At 37.3% G+C, this 18,565-nt stretch overlaps 1 protein-coding gene across 1 annotated transcript in view; it reads right to left on the bottom strand.

The window, feature by feature from the left end:
• Nucleotides 1–616: 616 nt before the first annotated feature.
• The window catches only part of PLA2G4A (phospholipase A2 group IVA), a 122,588-nt gene continuing 104,639 nt past the window's right edge, over nucleotides 617–18,565 (bottom strand). Inside the window, exons 14-18 of the mRNA XM_006185533.3 lie at nucleotides 16,973–17,215; nucleotides 12,584–12,768; nucleotides 6,136–6,331; nucleotides 4,470–4,627; nucleotides 617–1,231 (exon numbers count right to left, since the gene is read on the bottom strand). Coding sequence (XP_006185595.1) covers nucleotides 1,100–1,231; nucleotides 4,470–4,627; nucleotides 6,136–6,331; nucleotides 12,584–12,768; nucleotides 16,973–17,215 — 914 coding nt within the window. The 3' untranslated portion in view covers nucleotides 617–1,099. The remainder of the gene's footprint in view (nucleotides 1,232–4,469; nucleotides 4,628–6,135; nucleotides 6,332–12,583; nucleotides 12,769–16,972; nucleotides 17,216–18,565) is intronic.

Genomic DNA, 18,565 nt, shown 5'->3' on the forward strand with positions numbered 1-18,565 from the left:
GATCCTGCAACATGCCTGATCACCCGTACTGGGCGTTCACTTGCCAAGTGTATAAGTCAACCAATGGAAGAATGAACTTTCAAATGTTCCCTTCCTTTTTTTTTTTTTTTTGGTCTTTCCTCATAGGTAGAAATGTGAATGAAAGGTAGGAGGGAAAAAGAGACATGAATAAAGAAATGAGAGAAAAAGGTAGAATCAAAGAGAGAAGAATGAGGAAGCCCTTGTATTTGGAAGACTAACCCTGAACCTTAGCGGTTCCACAGTAACAAACCAAGGTCGTGCGAAACGGACAGGCTTGCAGGTAGAGCCCTTTGCATTCTTCTGAGTTTTTCTCTGAGGTCAACTGCTGTCTCTTGGGTAATACCAGCAAAGTAAAATGTTAAACTAGGAGTGGTTATGTTTTTCACCCCCTACATGCTGAATAAATATATACCATTTGCTCAACAAATTATATATACTTTCTCTTTTAAGAAAAATCATCATGATTTAAAGTGACATTTCACATTTGAGTGTAGGATTAACAGCTTTTGTATTTGGAAGCCATGAACCCGAAAATCTGTCATAGCAACAGTGCAGTATTTCACCTAAAAATAATAAAAACTCAGTTGCCTCTTGCTAATTTGTGTACAGATGTATTTATTTCATATATGTATCTATGCATATTTAAATAAAAAATAGTGTTGTCTCAGGGCACAAGTAAATCCAGTCAGTGAATTACATTCACACAATGCAGAGTCTTACTTACTGAGATAGAACTATTTAAATATTCTAAAAAAGAAACCACATTTTAAAAAAGAGGACACATATGATAGTTGATGAGGAATGTCTAAAAAATACAGTGTATGTCCTTACCTTTGCATCAAGAAACTCATACCGATAGAAAACGTAGCTGAGTATATTTTCACACAATTGATACCATCTGTCAACCTAGCAAACTTACATGGGTCTTATTCTCACGCAGCTAAATAACTACATCGCTGAGTATCAGCCAGTCCTTTTGAGATCAGTGCTGATATCTGTCCTGTGCTTTTAAATCCAGTTGTTGGGGCATTTCAAACTGCCTCCGCATCAGAAATTGCTGCCCTTTCTAGTCCACAAACTATGCTGTGGGTTTGCTTAGAAACTCCTTGTTGAAGAATCTTCTTGCCTCGACACTACTAAGGGAAACAGAACAACGAGATGGATTCTGTCTTCTATATTCAATGCTTTCAACTATGGCATTCTTTATCACCTGCAAACAGAGGCAAAAGGTGTATGATTAGTGCTGTTCTGAACTCACTTAAACATTTGCCTAGTCAAAGTATATGTAATAAATCAACATGCCCAAGGTCACCGAGAGAAGAGGCACAAACAAAAATCTGAGCACCCAATTCGGTCTGACTCAGAGCCTCCGCATTTTCCGCATACCACGTGTCTTCCAGTAGAAGTCACTATATATTACGTTTAAGAAAAAAAGAAATGCTGCCATTGTAAAAGCACTGAGACAATGTTCAGTGAAAAGGAATTTGGGAGAAGTGAGTAAGTGCAGAAACCCGATGCTACAGAGAAACCCAGCCTGCTGTCACGAAATGAGCAGAAACAGAAGTTCTCTAAAGATGAGCAGGAATTTAGTTTCAGCAGAGCAGGCCTGCTTGGATCTCTGGGAAAATGAAGCAACAGATGCACACAGCCTGCTCGAGGCAGGTTGGCCTTTTCAGAGTAAGGATTTGAGTCAGAATGTGAACTGAAGGTGAAAATTTGTCTTCAGTCAGGGTGGTCAAGGCCACAAAGTTGAAAACTGTCTCCATGGGATTGGCAGGGAGATGTCTTTGCACTAAAAGAGTTTATATTCACAGTGTCTCCGATTTGTGAGCAACTCTGCCAGTCTATGGCAAGTAAACCTGTGCTGTGTTGCAGAAGTGTGAATTAGTCACCTCCTCTATTCAGATGGTGTGGGAATGAGCGATTTAGCTCGTGACTGAGCCTAATGACCTCTCCAGCAGCCTACCTCAGAGTTTGGTGGGTCTTTCTTTATTATCACTTATCAAGAAGCTTTGATTCTGATAAAATATGTTTGCCTGGCTAAAAGCAAGGAGTGGGAGTCATCAAGGAAGAGATGAATGCCAGTGAAAACTGGAAGTCTTACCTGGGTATGAGGCGCGTGCACACGCGCGCACACACACACACACACAACCAAGAATCACTTGAACACAAGTCTCAATGGTCATACAGTTTAAGAGGAAGCCTACATTCATTCATTCAGAAATATACGTATTTACTGCCTAGGCTGCTGTTACTTGTACTGACATGCCCATGCTCTTAACTGGCCATTTACAGAGGTGCTGAGGTGTACCCACCATGGTACAAGGTATAGACACACGTAGGTATGGTTCCCATTTAAAAGCAGCTTCTGTTTGCCGGGCACTGTTCATACGTCACCTGACTGAAGACTCACTACTGCCATTAGGACAGGCGCTGTTACCCCTGTTTCAGAGATGAGGAAACTGAGGCGCGATAAGTTTAAGTAGCTTACTCAAGGTCACACAAGTAGCCCATCTAAGAGCTAAATGTGGTATCAACTCCGTGACCTTGCTCCTATATACTGTGCCAGAAAAGTTCTTAGAAGCAATTAAAACCTGCTTAATTAACTGGCTTGTCAAAAAGTCAGGACAGTTATTTTGGAATTCAGTCTGGTTTTGTTCAGGCTTTAACTTTTTCATGTATGTGACAAACAAACTACTTTGAAGAATGTAAAATATATAAACAGAACTGTATCATTCTTCACAGAAAACAGCTTGGCAGGTTTTACATGAACCAGAACTGAAAACAATGAGAAAAATGTAGGTGTGTAAGTTATATATACACACACAGATACATATATATGCACACACACACACAGATGTAATTATACATATGTATATACTTGACACATGTATTTATACAGATGGATGTTTCTGTGTGTATCCTTCTATTTTCCCAAGTCCAATGGGGCATTACTGTAGTTCTACAATATATTTTTTTTTTCATTTGAGGATAATTGATAGTTTAATACATTTCATCTCAAGGAATGCACAGTATAGTTAGTTTTGAGGTTATTAGATTCATACTGGAAAAACAGAATAACTCCTATATTACCCCTTAGTTCTTTTCTGTTTTAACAGCATGAGGTTTTAGAAAACACAACTCCATTTTGAGAATGTGTTTGCCTCTATGAATCATAGATTAAAATACTGATTTTCTCTTAATATTCTTTAAATTTTCACCATCATCACAGAAACAATGTAGCAAATGGATTTCAGATTTTCACTGAATAATAATAAAGGGAAAAATCTAATTAGAAAATGATTTATGCTATAAATTTTGCTAAGCATGTTTTATGTGAATTATCACATATTATTCACTAATGAAGGCTAACAAGAAACCCTTTAGATAGTTGCAGAAACTGACACTGAGGAAAATTTTATATGGTTACAAAAATTATAGATATCGATTAATACACATATTGTGTAACTGTTACAACTGCACACAACTGATCGTTAATAATCTCAGGCCAACCTAAATAAACAAGCAAACTAAATGTGCCAGAATTCTATTAGCTCATAAAATCAAATTAAACCTCATATGCAGAGAACACTCATCCACATATGGTACATTCTTTCTGTTCTATTCATAGAGTCTCCAAAATGACTGGCAAATCAGATATGATGCCTTTCCCTCTCCATTTAATTTCTTTCTTTTATTCTTTTTTTCTCATGTGCAATATCCGATTAGGCTGGTGAACTTGGGCTTTTATAGCTGATAATCATTTGTCCGACACTATAATGTGGAAGCACAAGCCAACATGACTCTAGTTAACACAACTGTGGTCCTAAACGGTGAGTTAACAGCTGAAGAATTTCACATAGAGACAGAATCTTAGCAGCAGACACACTAGTGATAGGAAGGACACTGAAGAGAATGACTTGTTTCTAACGTTTCTAAGCAAAGCGTTATTTGGTATCTCCAGGGCTAAAAACAGAGGGGCTGCTGCGTTGGGCAACATTCCCAAGGTCCCTAAAAATAAAGACATTGATAAGTGTGAGTGTATTCATTAAAATTCATGCGGTTTTTTGCACATTAACTACACTTCTTGTTACACTCACTTCCCTCTCTTACATTTCCTTTCTTATCACTTTTATTCTTATAATTTATCTTATCATTTGATAAATACACGAGTTACTTTGGGAAAGAAGCTGAGGATTAATCAATCCTTCAGTCATATAACAGTATGAAATGTGGGCTCTGCCGATCTGGAGGCATTAATTAGCTTTTTTGTTTGTGGATTTTATACAGTTCTGCTGGAGATCAACAGAATAACTCACAAAAAATGGTATGATTCAGCTGGTGTCATTCATAAACCTTAGTTTTACTTAATTAGAAAGAGGTATTGCTATGCCATGTGATATGGAAGTGCTTGACATTGTCGGTGATGGGCCACGGGAGGCACTTACGTCAATGTTGTTCAGGGTGTTGAAGTACATCAGGTCATGCAGCCGTGTGAACGCTTGGTTTGGATACTGGAAGTTGAAGGTTGAAAACGGTGATTCGGGGTCATCAAAGATATCAAAATCAGCCATCTCCTTCTCTTCCTTAGTTTCTCTTGCAACACCTAAACAGAAGAAGAGTCTCAAATGGTGTAATTTTGAAAATTACAAAGTATCTCTAAAACCCAGGGGGAAAAACATACAAATAGCCATAAACACAACATGGGGAACCCCTGCAGGGGTCATGTAATCCTTAGTAAACACTACGAGGCCTCCACCCATATTTCCCAGACTCGACCATTTCTGTGTGTTCTGACTGGGCAACTGCCAATTGCCAGTATGTGTATCTCTGTGCCTGTGGGTTTTCTATCCCTCACTGTAACTGTGCACAGCTGCTCTGCTCACTAGCAGCTGGCTGGAAATTCCAGTAAATAATACTCTGTCCCAGGAAGCGGTCAAAGACCCTATAATGCTGGTGTATGAACTCCCTGCTTCCCTTTCCGCTTGCTGTTTAAGCAGGAAGGATGATTCTGGACCGTAGGTTCTGTTCCATTTCCTAGGGCTTCTCATCTGGATCAAGTTCTCCTCATGGTAGCAGGCTTCCTACTACATCTTTTGTGATCTACCTTTCTTCCCTTTACCAGCTTCCCACTCTAAAGTTGCCCAGTTCACCCAAATAAACTATTTATACTTAAATCCTTTGCTTAGCATCTGCTTCTGGTAGAACCCAAACATGAATTAATTGTCTTCATGTCACAGGAATCCCTTCCACAGTCTCTTTTTGAGAATTAACAGTGACAGAAAATTCAAAATTTTCTAGCTTTTCAGTACTCCACTGTTCAACAAGTAAAAATGCCAGCCAGTTCTTCCTTCTCTTGGGTAGAAGTCTGACTCATAACAACATCCACGCTACTGATCCTTCCCTGACTTCCTCCACTATCTAAAGATGACTTTCCTCTCCGTTGTCACCTCTCAAATCTTCCACGACTATTTTTTGCATCTTCCCTTTCACAGCTACATTTTATGGTCTTAAGATAACATGATTTTTAGGCCTTTAGAATCTTGCCTGTCAATCTTTAAATCTCCATTTGTGAATCAAAATCCCCCAGGACACAGAAGAGTCTGTAGACCCCTCTGGATGTAGTAAAAACAAAATACGTGACTTGAACTTGATTCTCTTTTTCTATAGAATGTAACATGAAGTTACTAGCCATATTGTACTGCTAGGTTACATTAATCTCATGATAAATTAAAATTCCCAGAATTTTTTGCGTGCTTTGCTCTGAAACAAGGGCTTCTTTACAAGGGTAGTATTCAAAATATTTAACAACCCCTATGACAAGGGCACCCATCAGTCAGAACAAATGTAATCTGAGGCTATGGAGTAAAGCCCCAGCGATTTTTACTGAGCTAGTTGTTCACCCTTCAGGTTCTGGATTGTGAGGAATTCAGAGGACGCTGGGGTGAGAAAGAGGGGGAGTACTTGGAGTCTCAGGAGAGTAGCCATGTGTCTCTCAAGGGAAGGGAAGTGTTCAGCGTTGTAACGCTGGTACTGCAGTGCCGGTGCGAACCCGCTTGATGACGGTCTTGCTTCATCAGATTTCTGCTTTACAGCGTATCATTCCCAAGGTACCTGGAGCCTTGAACTTTCTGAAGTTGATATTGGCCAGAACAAAGTGGATGATGGTTGGGCAGTCTTTCTCGACCTCAGGATTCTTGGGCTTAAAGACATAGCACTCCTTCAGTCCTTCTCGATCAAACACATAAGGGTCAATCTTTGGAAACGGGAGCTTGTTCATCTTAGCCCATTTTTCGGCAAGTAGAAGTTCCTATGGAAGAAAGGGCAAGATGCATTAGGGAATTTTCAGTCTTCATTTGTTCAGGTGGTTCTGCTCATCATTAAATATTCGTTAGGTGTCTACTGTGTGCTGGCAGTATGCTCCTTGCTGGGATGAATAATGATGACCCTGTTCTTAAGAAGCTTTTCAACCTCAAAAAATACAAAAGTCCTCCACAGATAAACTCACTATTGTTTTGTCAACTCCTGGCACAGTGCGAGTCACACAGGAGGCATTTGAAAAATTATTGATGAACTAAGTAGAATGAAATTATGTTGATTTAGTTGCTAAGGAAAAAAAATTTTTTTTAATTAAAAAGAAAGTTTAAGTACTCTTGTCATCACATGGATTCATTCAGTGATCATCATTAGTTGCCAGTCTAAGCTCCATGCTCAGCGGTGGGGACATAACAGTGAGTAAAATTCTGTTGTCATGGGACTTCCATAGCCCGGTGGGTGACAGACAGTAATCAGATAACCCTTCAGGTTGAACACAGTGGCAAATGCTATGAAAAATACTCATTTGGCATGAGACTTTGCAGTGTACCTGGACTGTTTCCTCAGCGTGCTTATTCATTCATTCAGTTCATTCAGTGTTAACGACTGAGCCCCTGCTGTGTTCTAGCCATAAGGGAGAGGCTGTCCTTGAATCCTGGCAGGTTATAAGTCAATGGGAAAGGTGAATAATAGATACTATAAGTGCAGGATGAAAGAGGCAGGGAACATGACGGACGGCTTCGTGCCTGGGCTGTGCAGTCTGAAAGCTCAGCATACCTTAGCTGGGTGGTTTGAGACAACTGCTTAGCACCACAGCTCAACAGGCAAGAAATTACTCTGCGGGCTGAGGTACCAGTGATGCTCTCCCAGTGGCACCACGAGGATCCTAAGTAACAGTAAACAGGGACCAGGATGTTCACGATTCTGAACAGCGAGCCCCCAATCCTATTTCAGCTACCTTTTGTGTACTTCTTTCTCAGCAAACTTATTTGTTTTGTTTTTTAAACTTTTTTTTTTACTGAGTTATAGTCATTTTACAATATTGTATAGCAAACTCATTTGTAAATAAATGAGTTATAAAATAAGATTAATACTATTATCTTCCTCAGCATTGCTGTGAGGATTCAATGAGATGATGTATTTTTTTAAAAACTTAGTAATTTATATTTAACAAAAGAGTACTTTAAAATAGCACCTTAAATTTAGAGAAAAATTACTTTTCATTGAACTTTCACTGTTCTTGATGCTTCTGGAATGTCATGAATTTTCAATTGATCAACTCTCTCAAAGCCATTTGCTAAGAAATAAAAACCTGGGAGAACAAAGGATGTGATTTATATCAAAGCACTTGTTTCATAAACTGTTAAGCTAAATGTGATTATATTTCACTTAGAATCTTATATATATGAATACTTGCTTTTTGAAACTTGAGAAGAATTTCACCTCTAAATCATTTTTCTCCCTGTTCAGTGGAATTATTCAGCTTCTTTCTCATCTAGCACTGTTCACAGTTATTCATTTAAGATTGTTCAACATCAAAGTAAAACCAGAAGTTCACCCTGGGATTGCATGAGAACAAGGAAAAGAAAGAGCTTTCTAGTGTTTACAAACATGACTCAAGAGTATGACCAATGATGCGTGGATGTGTGGAGAAAAAAGGAAAAGGGAACTGTGTGAGGTAAAAGACCAGGCTATTTTTAGATAGATATTTGACGCTGGAATCAGGAAGCAACGGAACTTTCCCTTTCTTTATATGATCCTGACATGGAAAAGATTAAAAACTGATGACTATAAAGGCAGTGATTACGGGATAGAAAACCTGTCTCCTCTCTGATGTCTCGTTTCTCTGTAAAGGCTGAGAAACAGTGACACCACTATGAGGAAAGCAGACGAGTGTGAGGAGTATTTTAGAAGAATGCAGTGAGCAAAAATTTGCTGCTTCACAAATTACAGCAGTAAGTCAGAACTGTGTTCTGATTCTCTATTTTGGTGGTGGTTTGACACCTGAGGACTTCAGATTTCCACAGACTAATCCATGGTAAATTTACATAGTACTGACTAAAATGATTTTCTGTGTCCATAGAAATTTGACAGTATCCTTCCAAGTGATACTTTGTCAGGTGTTCCTGCTCATTTGTGAGTACTGAAACATCTTGGAAGATAGGAAAAACTATCTAAATAACATAGAAATATTAATGACAAATCCTATTCAAATTTTCCTTCGAGCGACCTTACTGGTAAACTAAATTTGCATGGCATATATCTAAGTTATTAAATTGTTAATAAAAAGAAACTTGACAAAATGAAAGAGAGTTGCTTTTCTTAAATCAATTAATAAGAATACTGTTTAGAGTCATGAGGCTCATTATATTTGGACTGTTATTAAGGTGTGTGCCCACTAAGCTAAAATAAAAAAATAAAACTCCAGTATCACTGACATTGACGTCATGAACAGTCAAGGCCAGTTACAATGTAGATATAATATGAACTGTGTTGCCTTTATCAAAAGCCCTGATACCCATCATTCTCTATCTCCCTCACAGAATCTGAGATTTAACTACACTTATGAAATGCTTTTATCAGTAATTGTGAAATAAAGTTAGTTGTTCTAATTTTTTGCCCAGGATTTAAGTTCTACTCTTTAATTTCAAATGGCATCCATATTTCAGTCTGAAAAAAATAAGAGTTATTTACTATTTAAGCACCGTAATCATACTGCATATGTCCAGCTATTGCATTCATACTTCTCCCCTCTCATCAGAAACTTTCACGTAGATTCAATTTTTAAACCTTACTATATTATACCTAAAGTGACTATTCTACTTTAGCATTAATAGTATAATATGTTTTTTTTTTTTATTTGGAGGGGGCATAAGATGTTTTGGGGGGCTGGAAGTATTCTGTATCTTGATTTGGGTGGTGGCTTCACAAGTATGTACAAATGGAAAGATTAATCAAACTGTATCCATGAGTATTGCATGGCATTGTAATGTATGTTGTTAAAAAGGTAAATAAAGCAATCATAAAATTATTTTTAAAAATTTTAAATAGTATAATATTTTTATCAATTTAAAAATTATATTTGAGTAATCTTCCAGATTCAATTGAAATGCATATTATTATAGTGACAATCGTAACACTCCTGTGTTTTAAAATATCACTTGCAATATTCCACATGAACCTGAAAAGTTCAGTTTGTTCACTTTGAATTTCCTGAAGTTCATTTTTGGAGGAAAAAAATGTATTTTATATTTATATATATATATATAAAATATTGCAATCTTCTTTATATTAAGTCTCTGAAATATAATTCATTATTTCCAGAATGATAAGCTTCATGCTATACTCAACCAATCAATAAAGGAGATAGTCACATATGAGGAAGCAGGGCGGCATGTAAGGAACTGACAACATAATTCTAAAACACATAAATGAGAATGCACAGCTGGAAGGGTCTACAGATTTACACGTGTGTGTGGGTATAATGTATATTACATGTGTGTGTAGTGATTGTAGACTCTAAGATAGGAAACAAAACACAGTGTGGTACTGAGATAAGAATTGTCAGACTGTCAGATGGGTCAATGGAAAACAACAGATCAACACAAAATAGATCCTCATGTTCTATAATATATGATAAAGGAAGCATCACAATGTTAAAAAAAAGTCTTTGAGGGATTGTGTTAGTACACACCCAATATATTAAGAAGATTAATGAGTTAAAATATTTTAAAAGAATATCATGAAAAGAAAAATAGCGATCTATGTGTAACTGATCTTGATAAGAAGTCTGAATTTCAAGAATAAAACCAATGAAAGAAGTCACTATATTTTTTAAAACATTAAAACCATCAGAAATAAAGTCTCACAAGCAAAGGAAGAAAACTGAAGCAAAAATGTGTTTTTGTATCATGTTGTAAATTTTCTGAACTTTGGTTTTAATATTTTTTCATGCCAGCAAAACCATGTAAAGTAAGTGCTTTGTAAGTGCTAGCCCAATTGAACAGATACATTCTAATATACTAATATATATTGGTGCAGCTTTTTTGGGAAGCAATCTAGAAATACTTATTACAAGTCTTGATTAATACAAATCTAAAAAGCCAACCTAAGGAAATAATAAAGTGTGTGATTAAAGATTCATGTGCAAAGATGACCACTGGAGGAAAAAAGTGACAAGATAACAATAATCTAAAAGTTGAAAATAGAGCAGCATTGTTAAATACATTTTTGCATATCCACACGTAGAGGTAGCATGCCATGTTTACAATTATGTTTTTAAAGTATTTAATTGTATGGGAAAATGTTCACAATGTAATTTTAGAAAGAATCAGATTGCAAAACCGTGTGACGCTGGTGTTGACAAACACACAGACACACACGCAGTGAAGAGAGAAAAAAATAAAAACCAAACTTGTCAAGCAGAAGCACTTGATTGATGTATATTGCAAACTTCCAAATTTTTTATGCGTGTTCTTCTTAATTAGAAATAGTGAACCAAAGAATGTTTCAGAACTACAATAAAGTACATTGGTTCTTTTTAGGGGTAAAAAGTAATATTCTAAAACCTTCTTCCAATATCAGTTCATTGAGGTGGTGGAACTCTGATTCATACGTAAAATGATGGCGTTGGCCTTTTACATTCCCACTGGTGAAATGAATAATCAGGTTCTCCCACCTCCAGAACTAGCTTCTAAGCTATCATGGTAGAGTCATCTGTTGAAACTCACCTCCCCATTGCTGCTCATAGGTCATCAGCTCCTGCTCTTGGTTTTCACAGAGACCCGCCCTGGTGCAATACTTCACTGGCCTGTGCTTGGATTACACTAAATCCCTCTTAATTTTAATCATTTGTGCTCCATTCTCCAGTTCATCTTACTTTCCACTGTCAAATTAATCATCCTAAAATTCCAATTTCATGAAGTCATTTGTCTGCTGGAAACCCCTTACTGATTCTGTTTGCTATCATCAAATCTTAAATTCTCCCCTAACGCCTTCGTGATGGGAGCGTGACATATATCACTTCTGATCAGATCACTCCTCAGATGTGCTGATTTCCACTTCTGTGCTGTTGTCATCCTATTTCATTTATTTCCCTGCTCATCTGCTCCAGGACACACTAATCTATTCTTGTTTGGCCCTCCTATAATACCCATAGTTATATAAACCCTAATAACTATTTAACAATAAGTTTCTTGATTTCCTTCTGAATGACTCTTGTATATAAAAGTCTTTCCCTCAGAAAAGCTAAAATGCTATAGAGACCAAGAACCATGTTTTACCATTGATTCCTATAAAAGTTGGAAGTCATCAAGTGAGTACTTTCCCAATTTCCAGTCTCCATGCCTAACAACGAATCTCCATCCATCATTATTTCCCCCTTTCTCTCTTGTCCCAATACAGACATTTTCTACTATTCTCCACCCGTATTTCTGTATTTCCTTCCACTCCCCACCCCCACAATCTTCCCAGGAATGTGACTCTATCATATATGTCACCTCTCCATTCTCTAATAACATCTTCATTCACGAGTCCCCAGCATCAGCATTTAAACACGCTCAGGTATCTCCAGCCTACCCTCCACAGGCACACGGTTCTCCTAGTCCCCCTACCCTCCTGCAGAGATAGTCCATCTCTTTCCTCCCTGGATGGTTGATAGAACTGTCTCTCATTTCCTTCCACTTAACCCTTAATCACTACAGTATGACTTCTGCCCTCACAACCTTATTGACACTGCTCTTGTCCATTTCCCCAAAGACTTCCTGTTGTTAAATATCTCCAGCTGGTTTTCATAACACTGCACACTTCCTTATTTTTTGTCCTGTTCCCCTGACATTACTGTTGACTTGTCAAGATGCTATTTTATGCCCTCTTCTCTTCTCATAGTGTACACTCCCCATGCATGGTTTTAATTATCTTTTACCTGCCAACCCCCAAATTTCAGCCTAATGTCCTTCCTGAACTTCAGATATATGGCATCATTCTTGTCCTGCTCAGAATTATGAACTCGAATGTAGGTCATGAGAAATCATTTAAAAGTTTCTTTAAGCAGGGGAGTGATTAAATCACACTTATATTTCAGGAATGCTAGGAATAAAATATTGTAAAACATTTTAAAATATTCTACAATAATAATGTAGAAAATCAGAGAAAGGGGTAAGAAATTGGGCTCAGGAGGACTGAGAGAGCCACAAGGCATGCCGAAGAATGCAGTAGATAATGGAAGGCTATGTAAAACGCTCCTTACCTTGAATGGAGGACTAGAGTCACTCGGCCTTGCAGAAAAGTCAAAGGAGATGATGAGATCGACTCCTCTCTGCGGCCTCAGGATCAAGGGGTAAGGCAGGTTAAATGTGAGGCCGCTGTCCACCACATGAATCTTTTTACTTTTGACGTCCAGAGGCTCATATATCTGCTCAAATTCATCAGGATCTTCAAAAAGGAAAGAAAGGAAAGAATGACTTGAATAATCATTTAACTTTGTTTAGAATATGGAAACTATTCATTTAGTCAGTGTCTGAATTAGAATTCCATGGAGTTAGTTAGCACTCTAGTGGAGACGCTACTTAATTCTCACAATAACTCTACAAGATAGGAAACGGTTGTTCTATTTTACAAGTCAACTAGGAGTAAACAGTGAGGACTGTTGCATCCTTACTAACCTACAGTTTCATCAGGATCAGGTTTGCTGGTTTTTCCTGTAGCTCTGCTTTTCTCTCGTTAACTGAGGCTTATGCTAAGTAACGGCTCAGGACTGTCCAGCTAACACATGACACAGCTAGGAGTCAAATACAAGTCAGTCTGTCTTTAAAGTCCTATACTTGAGGCACCTTCAAGTGGGACTTCTCAAATACTTTAGCACCCCCCACTGCATTGTGAAGAGGCGGGTGGAGTTGTTAGTTTTTCTGAATTCATTTGAACTTGAACCTGACTTATTGTTTAACATCCACTAAAACATCACAGAGTTTGATAATTGCCTTGATGGAAGAATATCCTTCCATAAGTTAAAGCATGCAGGATTTCCAAACCTGTGAATGAGTTAATCAGGTTCTTTGATGGATATGGAAACATGCTTTGTTTTATAATTAAGTACCATTTCCTTAAAGCAGTTCAGCTGTGGAATTTTATGATGGTCAATGTACAAATACATCACACAGATTCAATTTATAATGTACAAATATTTGGATGTTTGTGTTTTGAACTCTGGCCTAAATGAACTCATGATTTGATTTCTTATTCCAGATGGTGTGTGTCACAGTAAATAATATAAACACAAAAGTAAACAGGAAAGAAGTCATGTAACTAATAAATAACTTCTCCAACATTAGTTTCCGCAGGTATACAACTATTTTGAAATAAACAAATGAGGGGAATTTTATCGTCTTATTTCTCTTGTTTCCGAGAGATGATCTGCAAGGTGAAGTAACAGGTACAAGACAGGACGTGAACTTTTTCTCATTGTAGGTTGAGCAATTGTTCTAATTCTAGAATGCTCAAATTTTAATCTGTATAAACAAAATAGTAAACTAAATGTAAGATTGTCCCAACATAATATCTAGGTACGATAAAAACAAACTCCAAAAATAAAAGAGAAATAACCTTAATGTTTTAATTAAATTGTGGTATTTTAACTGTATAACAAATAATAGTTTTAATGAAGACTTTATGAACCAAATTGATCACAGCTGATGATAATAAACCTTTTAACTTTTCAATCCTGAAACATATAATTACTCTAAAACTTGGAAATAACCAGGAGATAAACAGAATCTATCTTGGTAAGGGCTTTGTCTGAAAAAGCTCTTATCAGTTCAGCACATTCAATCTAAAATGCAGTCATTTTTAGCAATGTTGGTCTGTAAACAATAAATTTGAATGAACTTGTCACTTACCTGACTGGATTTTTGACTAAAGTCAACATGCTGTGTACATTGTTTTCAACTGGATAATTACAAAGTGACTGAAGTATAATTTAATGAGATATACAGAGAAATAAAATTTAAAATTCTTTCCTAAGCTCACTAAAGCAATTTTAGGTTAGAATATTTCAAAATATCTCAACAAAATAAATATTTAGTCTGTGTAATATCATATTTTGGAATGATTAATATTTTCTATCTCTTCATGTCATTTTATGAAAACTTTCCATGACTTTTTGCAAAGGGCACTGAATAAATAAAGGCGTCAGATAAGGTGATGGACATCTCTGGTCGTCCACGCACTACGGAGAGGGCAAACGGAGACCACGCATCCTCACTGACCTCACTTCCATCACGATCTGGGTTCTAGCAGGATGGGGTTGCTGGCTTTTAGTTTTACTGTATTTTTCTACTATTGATAATGGAAGAAAATGAATCAACTATGAATCAAATTTTTGTGTAAGGGTCATGAAATTACTTCAGTCTTCACAAGGGCAAGGATTGCACGTCTTGTTGTTGGCAACTGGCTCCCTAGTGCCACACACACCGAAGGAGCTCTGTAAACACTCAGTGCAAGAATGGTCAGAGGAAAGACGGCAGATGAAAATGAAGAACAATCTGAAAGAAGGTGGGAATAATGAAGGTGGCACACTTCCTAAGTTCACCAAATTTGTCTAATAAAAATACAGGATGCCTACTTAAATCTGAATTTCTGATGATAAACCACAAATAATTTTTAGCACAAGTATGTCCCAAATGTTGCAATGTTCTAAGGGCATATACTTATACTATATACATATGTGAAATATATATATATAAAATGTGAAATTCAGATTTAACTGAGCACTGTATTTTATCTAGCAATGCTAATGCCTTCAAATCTACATAAACTACTGCAAAACCACCAAGAAGTTGTTAAAATGTCACGTGCAGAACCTGTGATGTGTAAACCACAGAAGGAACTACACTTGGTGATGTGGTCAAAGTAATAACATAAAACAGATGTAATAAGTACACACAAAAGGAAACTTCCATTTTTACATCAAGACAATGACTAATCAAGCCAAGGGCCATCGGGAAGGAAGTGTAGCCAAAGGAAAAGGTTTCTGAGCAACATCAAGTGGCCTAGTCAAGTATCCCAGTTCTAGCTCAGCTGTGCAATTCTAACAAAGACAATACTATCTTATTTGAGTATCCTTTTCTATGGAGTAAAATAACTAAAATTCTTTCCAGTTCTAAATGCTCTACGAGGCTAAGATTTTTAAAGCTCATCATCATTCATCCATGAAGCCTAAGTTTCTAAAGATGTATTTAATTGGTATTGTAATGGCAATAAGTAAAAGCATGAGCCACGATACACACAAATAAAATGTCACTGTATGGTCAAGTGTTTTTATTTTGGATGAATTTAAAAAGAGACGTTGACTTTATCACAGATAGACTTATTATCATTCATATGAAAGGGTTTGCATTACAGGTATATAATCAGACATACCTCATATCCTAGACTTTGATGCCACAAACAGTGCAAAATATAGTGAATTTCTACTCCTCTTATTCAGACAACAGGGTAACTTTTGCTTTTGCAATGTCCCTTAAGCTCAAGCAAAAAACAGAAATAGCATTACCAAAACCACAACAAAATCTAAAGCCATGTCCTAATTTTCACAAATATCTTATAGGCAGAATCCTTAAACAAGAGTAGTAGAAACTTTTGGGAAAAATTCCATTTATGTTTTTATAGCCTCCTGTCAATGTCTTTAGGCAGAAATGACTGCTCAATGACTTTTGGGCTGTTAAGGGAAAAAAGATGGTATGATGAAGTAGAAAAATTTAAGACGACAGGAACATTATAAGAAAGGTTATTAGGGTGGTGATTACTCACCAAGACAAATTTAACTTTTAATTTGGAACACGCATGGAACTGAAGAATAAAGGGAAGTATTCTTTGGAATTTGGCTAAGTGACCAACCTGCAAGTGAGTACGTTCTTACGCGGTGACCTTAAAAAAGTTACCTAACCTTTCTGAGAACTGGAGGGACAGACTCAATAGCCTGATGGACACTGCAGACTGGTGAAGTCAGCTCCACTGCCCCCCGCAGGCGGCACGCGTTACTGCACTGCGCTGGAGAGTCAGGCTGAGGACCACATCAACCACGTTTCCTCACAGCCTCGGTTCTACTGAGACCCGTCCTTTGCCAAGGAAACACACCCACGTGAAATCTGAAGGAGGAAATGAGGCAGAGGCTACGTTTCTGCTATTTCTACTGCCAAGCATACTTGTGGGGGCGTTTTGGGGGGTGATTCTGAAGCGTTTTTGGAATCATTCCTAGACGCATAGCCTGGAGCTTGCTCCTCCAAGCCTTGGAACGATTTTGTAAGCATCTAATTCTCTATTTTAAACCCCTTTCAGTTAAACAAAGGAGAGGGTTTCCTGTTTTCTGTGAGTGAACCTTGACCTATCTAGAAAGGGGCTCAGGCCCCTTTCAATATTTTGATGAGAATTGTTTATGCTGACCTGGCAACACCATTTCCAGTCCCATGTATTTTTTTTTCTCCCAAAAAACAGTAATTCAGAGCCCTTCACACATTAAATGCATATTCTGTTATTTGATTATAAATGGATTACTATTAATAAATAATTAAGATGCCGCTCCCCAGAGAAGGAATGAAGATCTCCTGCATTTGCTTCCACAGGTTACATTTTGTGTACTTACCTGCTACAGCTGCATCCAGTTCATCTTCATCCAAGGACTCCTGGGTGGAAAAGCTTCTCAAAGGAGACATTGGATAGGAGGTATTGAGGTTCAAGCCCAGCATGAAGTTGTGCACCTTCCCAGCACGCCCTTCTCTGGTGTTGAACAAAGCTGAGTCACTCACCAAGGCCATTATCATACGTTGGACCCAACTTGCTTGATTATCATTTTGATATTCCCTTTCTGCTTCTTCATTTTCAGTGCCTAAGGAAAAAGAAAGGGCCATTAGAGAGATCCCAGAATCCACAAAAGAAAAGAGAAAAAGATCTTTGGGCAATTGAAGGTTAAAATGAACGATGAAGCTCTATGGCTTTTGATTTCACAAACGTTTGTATAAAATAAATATTTCAGCGAATCATTTTTGTTCTCAAATTGTTCTTACTTTACCCTTTACCTGTCGTCAGTCTAAAGGTTGTATTCTTGACCACGTGACTTGGCCTGTTCTCAGATTTCCAGAGAAACTTCTATTTTCCCTTTTTCTTTCCCTAGTTCTTTTCTTCCTTTTCCTTGGCCACAAACACACACATATACACACACACAGGGAATGTCCACAGTAGATAATCCCATCCCTGTCCTTTCCTAAGTTTCCTTCTCTGTACTGTTTAATAAACATCCAGAAATCCTGCAAACTGAGAGCAGTCATCTGAAGGATCCAATATGCCTTTGCTGCTCAGTAAACACCCTGTGAACTGGCATTGCACCCTTGCTTATAAAGTTTGGGCTTTAAAAGTCTGTAATTTAAGCACATGTTTTTAAATGTTTTAAAATTCAGGAATCTTCCAAAAGAAGCAGTTTTAAATGACTCTGTCCTTAAAACCTATGTACTCATCACTACTCCTAGGAAGACATATTGTGTCAGTATTTAGAGCATTGGCTCCAGAAACAGACTGCCCAGATTCCAGCCCTCTCCCCACTGTTCACTAGTTAGTTAATCTTTCTCAGCCTTCATTCATCACGTTGTTAGTGCAGTCATGTACATTTCTTGGAAATTTCCATATTAAATTCTTCATAAACATCAGTTGGTAATAGAAGTAGTTGCAATAGCAGCAGCACCATCGTAATCCTCATCATCAATATTTTCCATTCACAACTGAAATCTAAGAGCACTGTATGGTAGAGCATAATACCCTAGCTAAATCCCTTCTGTTCAGATTTCTGGGAGCTCTATATATAAATATATGCACATATATAAGTCTATATTTATATTTGTGTGTGTTGAGAAAGAAAAAAGAGTGTCTATGTTCAAACTTCATAATTTTCAATAAATGTTAACTAAACATACATAAAACCATAATACTGATTTTTATCCTCACAAAGATTATCTTAGCTGAGTAAATGAGATCTTTCAATAACCAATCCAGATGACGAGTCACAAAAAAACAAATACACACTCTTTTCTACTCCCACATTTCTCTGATGCCAAATATGACAAAGAAAATCTTTCACTAGAACAAACTAGGCTTTAAAATGGGTGATTTATATCTTCAGCTACCCAGGATGTGAAAAAGATCATTATTTTCCAATGATCTGGAGCTTCCTTCTCTTTTTCTTCTT

Source organism: Camelus ferus, chromosome 23 (assembly GCF_009834535.1).
Source record: "Camelus ferus isolate YT-003-E chromosome 23, BCGSAC_Cfer_1.0, whole genome shotgun sequence".
Classification (NCBI taxonomy): Eukaryota; Metazoa; Chordata; class Mammalia; order Artiodactyla; family Camelidae; genus Camelus; species Camelus ferus.